This window comes from Myotis brandtii, unplaced genomic scaffold (assembly GCF_000412655.1).
Source record: "Myotis brandtii unplaced genomic scaffold, ASM41265v1 scaffold13, whole genome shotgun sequence".
Taxonomy (NCBI): domain Eukaryota; kingdom Metazoa; phylum Chordata; class Mammalia; order Chiroptera; family Vespertilionidae; genus Myotis; species Myotis brandtii.
This window is the reverse complement of record NW_005354595.1, coordinates 4,069,376-4,078,867: the sequence shown is the minus strand read 5'-3', so window position 1 is coordinate 4,078,867 and position 9,492 is coordinate 4,069,376. Positions and strand designations below refer to the sequence as shown.

The 9,492-nt window shown below is 44.8% G+C and overlaps 1 protein-coding gene across 1 annotated transcript in view; it reads left to right on the top strand.

Annotated features, from left to right (window-relative positions):
* The first annotated feature begins 3,676 nt into the window (after positions 1 to 3,676).
* ZNF462 (zinc finger protein 462) overlaps positions 3,677 to 9,492 on the top strand; it is an 88,059-nt gene continuing 82,243 nt past the window's right edge. Inside the window, exons 1-2 of the mRNA XM_014534456.1 lie at positions 3,677 to 7,690; positions 8,081 to 9,488. Of these exons, the coding sequence (XP_014389942.1) occupies positions 7,471 to 7,690; positions 8,081 to 9,488 (1,628 nt within the window). The 5' untranslated portion in view covers positions 3,677 to 7,470. The remainder of the gene's footprint in view (positions 7,691 to 8,080; positions 9,489 to 9,492) is intronic.

The window sequence follows — 9,492 nt, the reverse complement described above, 5'->3', positions numbered from 1 at the left end:
TTGAAATGAATAAAACTAAAAAAAAAAAAAGACCGTACCCTTTTATGTAATGATGTTTACTTTGACTTTATATTAGTTCACACAAACACTCCATCCATGCTTTTGTTCCAGCCCTCCGGTCCAGTTTAAGAACCCATTGTGGCCCTCGAGTCAAAAAGTTTGCCCACCCCTGGCCTAGAAGGTGGTGAGCAAGTCTCAGAGGAATGAGATTGGGACAGCTGTGGGCTTTTCCCCAAATAAAAGAAGTTGTAACAAAACTTTTTTATACTGTCCACATGCCAACCATACATCATTTGGGGGGGTCCTTTTCCCTCCCTCTGAATGCTAATTGAGATGAGGTATATTGTTAAAATGGTTTCTGGATTCATTCACTGACAACATAGAATTTCAACCTTTTGTGCCAGAAACAGCTATGGCCAAGGCTTGAGGTCAGTCAAGCGTTCAAACCCACAGAAGAGGGACCCCGTGCACTGCTTGGTCTTTCATGGTGTGGAAAATGCCTTGTACCGCAGCTTCTGCTTAGCCTGCGTCTTAATCAGTTCTGTAATGAAGACCCAGCAGCATATCTGCAACTTCCCTTTAATTTTACAATTTTTATAATGAGAGTTCTTGTAGTGTGAAAAGTGTCTGTAGAAACCCAGCCAGCGTTTGGAAGAGTCTATAAAGGAACACCGTGATTTTCTGTCTCTGCTATTTGGGTGAGGGTTGGCTCAGGAGGAGAGAAATCAGTGTTCTCTGGCTCTAAATGCTAGGTCAAGAATGGGCTCACCGTTTCCAGGGAACTTCCTGATGGGACCAGGCCATTTCAGAGAATTCAGTCAACACCAAGAATGGTTTTCCGTCATTTGAAAGAATGAGATGAGCTGGGATCTCTTTTGTCATGGTTGTCTTTTGAGAATTTTAGTGTAAGGATTCGTTTTGTTTCTCGAGGAGAATAGTGTCAGGACACGTCTCAGAATTAAGAGTTATCTAGTGCACTGAAGGTCCCCCTTTACAGACAATGAAGTCCGAAGCTACTGAGATACCACCCTGCTTCCTCCCTTTCTTTTCCAGTCCCTTCTCTCCTCTTTTATCTCCTCGTTCAAATCACACGCTTCCTTTTCTAAGGACAGGGGAACTGGCAGGCTGCCTATTGGCTTGTTGGCCTCCATTAGCCTTATATCATTGCAAAGGAATGCATGAATTCTCCAGAAGGTATGTACTATCTCTTTCTGTATTAGACACTCACTTTCATAACAGGTCACTCAGCCCGAATCACTGCTTATTTACATACCTGGCATTTTTGTAGTCACTTGGATTACATCCCTAGGTGCTCATCTCATTTTAATGATGATCTCAAAGCTATCTGTTAGGAAATATTACCCCAGCATGCTCTGTAATACTTGAAAACTGTATGCAGGAGAACAAAGCTAAAATAGAGAACCTGAAGACTAGCTTTCTTGGCCAGAAGGTGACTGGGTTATTAATCCACAGATTGCCTGCTTCAGACTTTGCATTTAATGTACAAGGTTCCACAGATGGACCAGGCCGACCACGTAGCACAGAGGCCACACGCATTGGCAGGATTCAAGGTCTCATGGTATTTCTCTGCTACTGTGTAAATTCAGTCTCATATTGGGGGTTACATATGTGGTTGCAAATTAATTCTTTCTCTTCTGAAAATTTGGTTTTGAAGAACAGCTGTGTCTCCCTTCTGAATTCCTTAATTATTTATCCTCCCTGATATGTTAAACCTTTCATTAGTGTGGTGATTGCCAAGAGTACACAGAACTGCTTAGATCATGTAGCAAACAGTATAAACATTTGATAGGACATTTGAAGACACCACATGGTGAGCTAGGATCTATAGTCGTACCAAATGCTGTGAGATCGATGGAGGTAGCTTGTTTTGGATGTTCTTTGTTGGTTTATTTTGCCAACAGATCTCCTATCAATTTGGAGTGCACATGCTCATATCTGAGTTCAAATTAAATTTTAAAAATTACATATATATGTATTATATGAAAGAGAGAGACATATTATATTTGCATTTTAAAATATTAGGACTCCCACTTTGACCATGATGATAAGTGATATAGAACAGCAGTCTCCAACCTTTCGGACCTTATGGACCACTGGTTGGTGACCACTGATATAGAACACCCCTTGTTGCTAAGAGTAGCAACCCAACATTCACAAGTGGATTAATTAGTGATTCACCCCTCCCCCATTTTTCACCCTAAGCATGAAAATTCCTCCCAAACCATGGTCCTGGGGCTTGCAAATAGAAACATTAACCTCCCCACACAACCCACAGCTCTTTGACCTCCTCATTTCAACAGTTTCTGATCTGCAAAAATATTTGTAGAAAGATCTTTAAGCTCCTGATTTTTGTTTTTCTAGCTGAGCTACTCCAAAATGTATGTATTCTACTACCTGTCCTTGGGTAATTGTGTTTTCTACTGGTAGGACAGGAAAGTAAGAAAGGCACAAGCAACAGGTGCTAAAACTAAAGCCTTTTATTAGAATTGTGATTCAGGAGAACTGGGGAACTCGCTGTCTTAAGTGAAACTAGGTTTCTGGAGTGGACAAAGGAAAAGCACCTGATGGTGTTTCTGGTTCTGTTTCTCAAAGGCTCTGAAGGTTATAATTAGTTGCTGCTGAGTCCCTGTGGCGGGGGAGCTTCGCAGCTTTATTTCTGGTCTGCAGTCGTACAGTCAGAGAACTGGTCAGATCCAGGCAAGGCCTGCGTGTTCAATCTGGGCCCCTCCTGGAGACAGTTGGGATTTTGACTTGAAGACCAGGTTTCTGCTCCTGGGCCACGCAGACTTAAAGAGCAGTGCCCAACCTGGGCAAGCGTGGATGGCGAGAACTCTGTGAACCGTCAAGGCACCTCCCCCATCTCCAGTTACTCCTGCGCAGTGAGTTGGAAGGACTCCCCATGGAGCTGTGGATTGTCTCCTTTCACCTTCACAGGAAGACAACGGAGGCCTGATGGATCCCAGGAGTTCTGAGCACAGATAGTGTGTGGGCAGACGGTACATATTCACATTGGTGTTCTTAAGGTGGAGAAAGAGCGGCCTGTTCCCATAACTTCCCTTTCCCCATTCTCATGCGTGTATTCCAAACCTTTAACAAAACCTTTGGGTTTGCTTTAAATGTGACTTTAAGAGTTTGTCAAATATGGAAAATTGGATTTGGGGTTTCCCATCAAAACCCCACATTTTGAATTCGTGAAACTATCCATGTAAATTGAACGAATCAACAGCTGATAGATAATAAGAACTGGAGAGTAATGAGTAATCAGATGGTCGGGCCATGGTCGGCAAACTGCAGCTTGGGAGCCACATGCGGCTCTTTGGCCCCTTGAGTGTGGCTCTTCCTAAGCCTTAGGAGTACCCTAATTAAGTTAATAACAATGTACCTACCTATATAGTTTAAGTTTAAAAAATTTGGCTCTCAAAAGAAATTTCAATCGTTGTACTGTTGATATTTGGCTCTGTTGACTGATGAGTTTGCTGACCACTGGTCTAGGGCAGCGATTCTCAACCTGTGGGTCGCGACCCCTTTGGCGGTTGAACGACCCTTTCACAGGGGTTGCCTAAGACCAGCCTGCATATCAGATATTTACATTACGATTCATAACAGTAGCAACATTACAATTATGAAGTAGCAACGAAAATAATTTTATGGTTGGGTCACAACATGAGGAACTGTATTTAAAGGCCAGAAGGTTGAGAACCACTGGTCTAGGGCTTCCAGGTTAGGGGGACCTAGCGCATGAGTGTGAGGTTATTGGAGAATGAATCCATAGTCACCTAGCCAGTGTCATCATGGGTGGTGTTCAGAGTCTAGTCACCCAATAGAACTGTATGGGGAATAGGAGACAGAGTGAAAAGGGTGCTTGTTTGATTTGTAGATTCATCTCATGATCTTTTGAAATAACATTTCTTTTTAGTTAATTTAGAAGCTTCTTCTGCCTTTGATTTTGCTGATTTGGTCAGTGAGGGGGGAAAAACCATTGCTAATCTCATGACAGTATTTTTAAATGAAGTAAGTAGATGTGAGATCAAGGCTTTTGATTTTAAACCCCAATTTTGTAGCAGATCAGTCTAGTTTAGCCTTTTAGGGTTGCTGGAGCAGTCATTTTCACAAAACTTATTTCTCATCTTTTTCCTCCTTGTTGTTGGTTTCTCAGAGGATTACCATCTGCTGCAAAAACATCCTCTGGTTGATGGATGGGTTGTCCTTGGGTCCAGTTTTCATTGTCTCTCCCTTCCCCTCATCCCTTTTCCTCCTCCTCTGCCTTCTTGCACATGGGTACCTCCTCAGTCTCACAGCCACATCAAGTTTCTGTTTTCTTTGATTGTTTGGGCCATGCTGGCAATTTCTGTTTTCTTCTGTCGGCGTCTTCAGGAGAAATGTGTACACAAAGACAAAATGGCTTTCAAAGGAGGCGACATCCTCATTTCTGTACTTGGTGCAGACGTCAAATTGAAGGCCACTCAGCTGTACCCGACGCTGGTTCTCTCAGCAGCCTGGAGATTAACCTCTTCCAAGGCTCTGAGCTATTTTTGAGGTAGAGGCTGCAACAACATTAAAGCTAGAACCCATTAGGAAATCACTTTCATCATCTCTTCTTTTTTCCAAATCAGTGGCTTTTTTTTTTTTCTGATCTCATAACCCTTTAATCTCCTTTGTAGCTGAACAAGGAGACTGTTGGTTTGTGTTTGCATCCGGTGAAGTTAGAATCCTTAGCAGCTTCGGAAGAGCCCGAGGTGTTTGTGGACGGCACAGAGAGAGGAATTTCATCTCTGGGTGGACGACTGAACGCTGAAGGTGCCCTGCTTTCCTTGTGCAGAACCATCATTTGTGTTGATGTTGCGCAAACCGGGCTCCCAACTTTCCCAAAAGACACACAGCAGAAAGGCTTTTGTTGCATTATTTCTAAAGGCTTGAAGTTTCGAAGGGAAGAGATTTTGTTTTCCTCCCGGCTACACAATGGAGCTTTCAGAGAACCTCTTTTAAAAGGAATAGCTACAGCCTTTGTGTGGAAGGGTGTGTCTGTTGGCAGGGTCTGCTGATGCAGACAGACTGGCTGGTGATTAACAAAGGTCATTAGACTTTGGAATCTGGCAAGCAGCGTCGGATGGTATGTCTTCTGCGTGTGTGGAAGGACGACTCCCAAGAAGCCAAGGCATTCTGGAGGTTCCCCCACCCCGCCCCCCAATCCTGCTGGAGCGTAGGGTCTGGTCCAGGGTCGTCCTGTAGTAGCCAGTGCTCTGCTGGGACCAAGGGACCAGCCTATCAATCATGGGATAATAGAACCTTCGGAAATCTTGGTGCATGACATGGGAGGAGGAGAGAGGTGCAGCTTTTTTGGGAAAGGAATGAAAACAGTTCGTTCTTTGTTGGGAGGAGAAGAGCCTAGGAGGAGCCCAGGCTGCTCTTGGAGGCTCATTGCCGAGTGTCAGCCCAGCCGAATCCCGGAGAATCCATGTTGTGCCCGGAGCTAAAATGGCTGCGCTGAAGCTCAGGACGAGGGCAGCTCAGCCAGTCTTAGGGCTCCAGTGACGCAGGGCTCCTATCTCTTGAAAGTGTGATAAACACATTCAGCAGAGCTGTGGCTTGTTTGGCTGAGATGAAAGGACTAAGCTTGGGGGATGGGGAGTGCACACTAGATGATCTGCTTTCTCTTTTTTTCTTTCTTCCCCATGAAGTGTTCTAAATGCAGGAGTCGTCTGCACCATGGAAAAATTTGTTTTCAGGTCTAATGGACTGTGCGAGAGAAGTGGGGTGGGGCCTGGGTGGCTGCTGTAATTCGATCCAGAGCTGATAGCAACCCTCTTCCACACAATTTGGGTTGGTGCTTAGACCTAAAAGCTTGTGTATCTGGAATCTTGAGACTTAGTTAGCTGAAAAGACACTGGCTCGATGTTTATTGAAAAAGGATAGATTGCCCGGGGAGAGAAGAGGAGGTGCATATCTGCACCTCACTCTGCAAGCCCCTGTCTGCCCAGAGCTGGACTTGCCAGAAGTTATTTTAGTAGGCTATCAGCAGGAGCATGCCTTCATGGAAAATCCTCCCGCATCGGCTGCTTCTACTACATGGACATACTACTAGACTTTGTTCTCCCGCAGGCGTAAGGTATCTTCTCCAATGAAAGTAGAGAAAGTTGCTGCACAATAAAAGTGTGGAGAGATTTGTTTGTTCTCGGACATCTGGTTCTAGATTGCAGTGACTCAGTAGAGTTTGTGGCGGGTGAGCTCCATGAACTCACTCGCTCATTAAGATAACAGTTGGTTATCTCCACTCCAAATATATGTTATGATAGGAAGGCCTGTGCCTTCTACATTTTTAACTTCTTTATGATGGGACTCTCCATTGAGTTAGTGGGAAGCTGTCTATAGATTTCTATCCCATTTTAAATAGCAGAATGAAGGTAGCTGGGCAAGTTTTTAAAATTATTCTACATCAGGTTCACAGCCTGTGTGTGTGTGTGTGTGTGTGTGTGTGTGTGTTTTCAAGGATACACTTCACATTTGTAAAGGAGAGAAATAGGAAAAGATTTTAAAAAGTCGTGACTCGGAAGCCCCTCTTCAAGACTGCGGGTTTCTGTCTGTTGCCTTCATGGAAATGGAGGTACCAAGGTGCAAACTTGAAACAAGAAACTGGATTGTCATCTTAAAGTTGGTTGTTTGAGAACCTCATGAGAAATATTTTATGACCTAATTAGATTGGAGAAGCTGTTAAGTTATAATTGGTGGGTAGTAAAAAGCAAATAACCATTTAGCTCATTAAAAAAAGAAAAAACCAACTAAAGTGTTTGGGGAAGGGAGGAAAGAGGTGTATCCCAATATTAGTTAAGATGTTAAATTAAAATAATAAAATTATTTTTAAAATTTTTATTTCTTAAAATTATTAAGATTAAAATAATAAAAGGTCCAATAAAAGCTCTCTTTACCACCACTCTGAGATGCCATACTGTTTCACAATGTAGTGGTAAAACATCAGTGTTATGATACTAAAATGGCAAATGGAGATTGAAGTTTTTTCTTTTCCTCTGTATGGACAGCCTCTATTTCACAAAAGAAAATGGGCCCAAGCCAGAACCACAATCAGAATTAACTTACCAAGAAATTTGAATTTGGTCAAGAAATTCAGAAAGTACTAGAACTCTGGACGTTTCCTTGACAAATGGCATTTGAAGATCTATCAAGCCAATAAAAGTTTATCTGGGTGGTGGTGTTTTTTTCTTTCCTTCTTTGAAGTTATGAAGTCAAGGACATCATCCCTGTTATGTCTGATGGCCTTCCTCTAGCCAGTGTTCCAACTGGTAGAGCTTAATAAGCGAAATCTGCCGATACTAGAATTTTCTCCAGTAATGACTTCAGCCCCATCGACTTAGGCTGTGCATTCCCTGCCTTCCTTAAGACGTTTCGTTGTGCCTTCTGCCACAGGTCCCTGATGTGAGAGGGTAGACCCCGGTCATGGAGGTGCTTCAGTGTGATGGCTGTGACTTCAGAGCCCCATCCTATGAGGATCTCAAGGCGCACATTCAGGATGTCCACACGGCGTTTCTGCAGCCCACTGATGTTGCCGAAGACAACGCGCATGAGCCACGATCCGGGTCCATGAATGCCAGCAATCAGACCGAGGTGGAGTTTTCGTCTATAAAGGATGAATTTGGGATCGCAGAGGATTTATCAGGTAAATCTAGACTAACCTCGGCCTGTCTGATATAGTTCAGTGCTCTCACGTATTTTGAGCCAGTGGCCTTGGTTCTTGATACGCGGGCTTCTGCTCTGCAGAGTTTCTCGCTCTTTTGAGCCCTTTTTGTGGTTTGGGCATCGTGTTTCGGTTCTTGAGTTCCTAGGTTATTGTCCTCTCGGCTTCCTTCTGACTCTTAGTTTCTTTTCCATTTGGAAAACAAGGTGTCGTCTCTCTGAAAGTTCTCGAATGGAGACTGCAGTTGGTGAAACTCGTGCTTTCGTGGCTATGAAGAATAATTGAAAAGAAAAGTGAATTTGCATGGTTGAATTTCTTAATTCTCTCTTGCTTTGCTTTTCTTGTCCCACTTACCCTGTGTTTTCTCTTTAGGTCAAAATGCAACTGCTTTGGGAACCGGAGGTTACTATGGCCACAGTCCAGGATATTACGGTCAGCATATTGCCCCTAATCCCAAACCAACAAGCAAGTTTTTTCAATGCAAGTTCTGCGTACGCTACTTCAGGTCAAAAAACCTCCTCATTGAACACACTAGGAAGGTCCACGGGGCTCAAGCTGAAGGGAGTTCGGCGGGACCCCCCGTTCCAGGATCCTTAAATTATAATATCATGATGCACGAGGGGTTTGGAAAGGTCTTCTCTTGCCAGTTTTGCACATACAAGTCACCAAGGAGGGCGAGAATAATGAAGCACCAGAAAATGTATCACAAAAACAGTTTGAAGGAGATCGCCGCGCTCCCTCCTGCCCCTGTCCCCATGCCAGACCCCGTGATCCCGCCTGTGTCCTTGCAGGACCCCTGCAAGGAGCTGCCTGCAGAGGTCGTGGAGCGCAGCATCTTGGAATCCATGGTCAAGCCTTTGACCAAGTCTCGAGGCAACTTTTGCTGTGAGTGGTGCAGCTACCAGACCCCGCGCCGAGAACGGTGGTGTGACCACATGATGAAGAAACACCGCAGCATGGTCAAGGTCCTCTCCAACCTCAGACAGCAGGAAGGGACGAGTCTCCCCGACCTGCCGAAGAACGACCCCAGCCCCACTTCCAACTCCACCTACCTGTCCATGAATGCTGCCAGCCGGGAGATGCCCAACGCCAACGTCTCCACCTACAGGGGCTCCATCAGCAACTCCATCATGAGACCCAATTCTTCTTCAGCTTCCAAGTTTTCGCCCCTGTCCTACCCTCCGATGAAGCCGAAGTCACCTCACAATTCTGGCCTTGTTAACCTGGCAGAGAGATCCCGTTACGGAATGGCTGACATGACAAATTCTCCTGCCGACCTGGAAACGAACAGCATGCTGAATGACTCTAGCTCCGAGGAAGAGCTCAATGAGATAGACAGTGAGAACGGCTTAAACGCTATGGATCACCAGACAGCAGGCATGTCTGCAGAGCAGCTGATGGGCTCCGACGGCCACAAATTATTGGAGACCAAGGGCATTCCCTTCAGGAGATTTATGAACAGGTTCCAGTGCCCCTTTTGTCCTTTCCTCACCATGCATCGACGTAGCATCTCCCGACACATAGAGAACATTCACTTATCCGGAAAGACAGCTGTGTACAAATGTGACGAATGTCCGTTTACTTGCAAGAGCTCGTTAAAACTGGGGGCTCACAAACAGTGTCACACGGGTACAACGTCCGATTGGGATGCTGTGAATTCCCAGAGCGAAAGCATTGCTTCCTCAATGAATGAAGGGGTCGTGTCTTACGAGAGCCCCAGCATCAATGGCAGGAAGTCAGGAGTCATGTTGGATTCCTTGCAGCAACAGCAGCAGCCGCCGCCA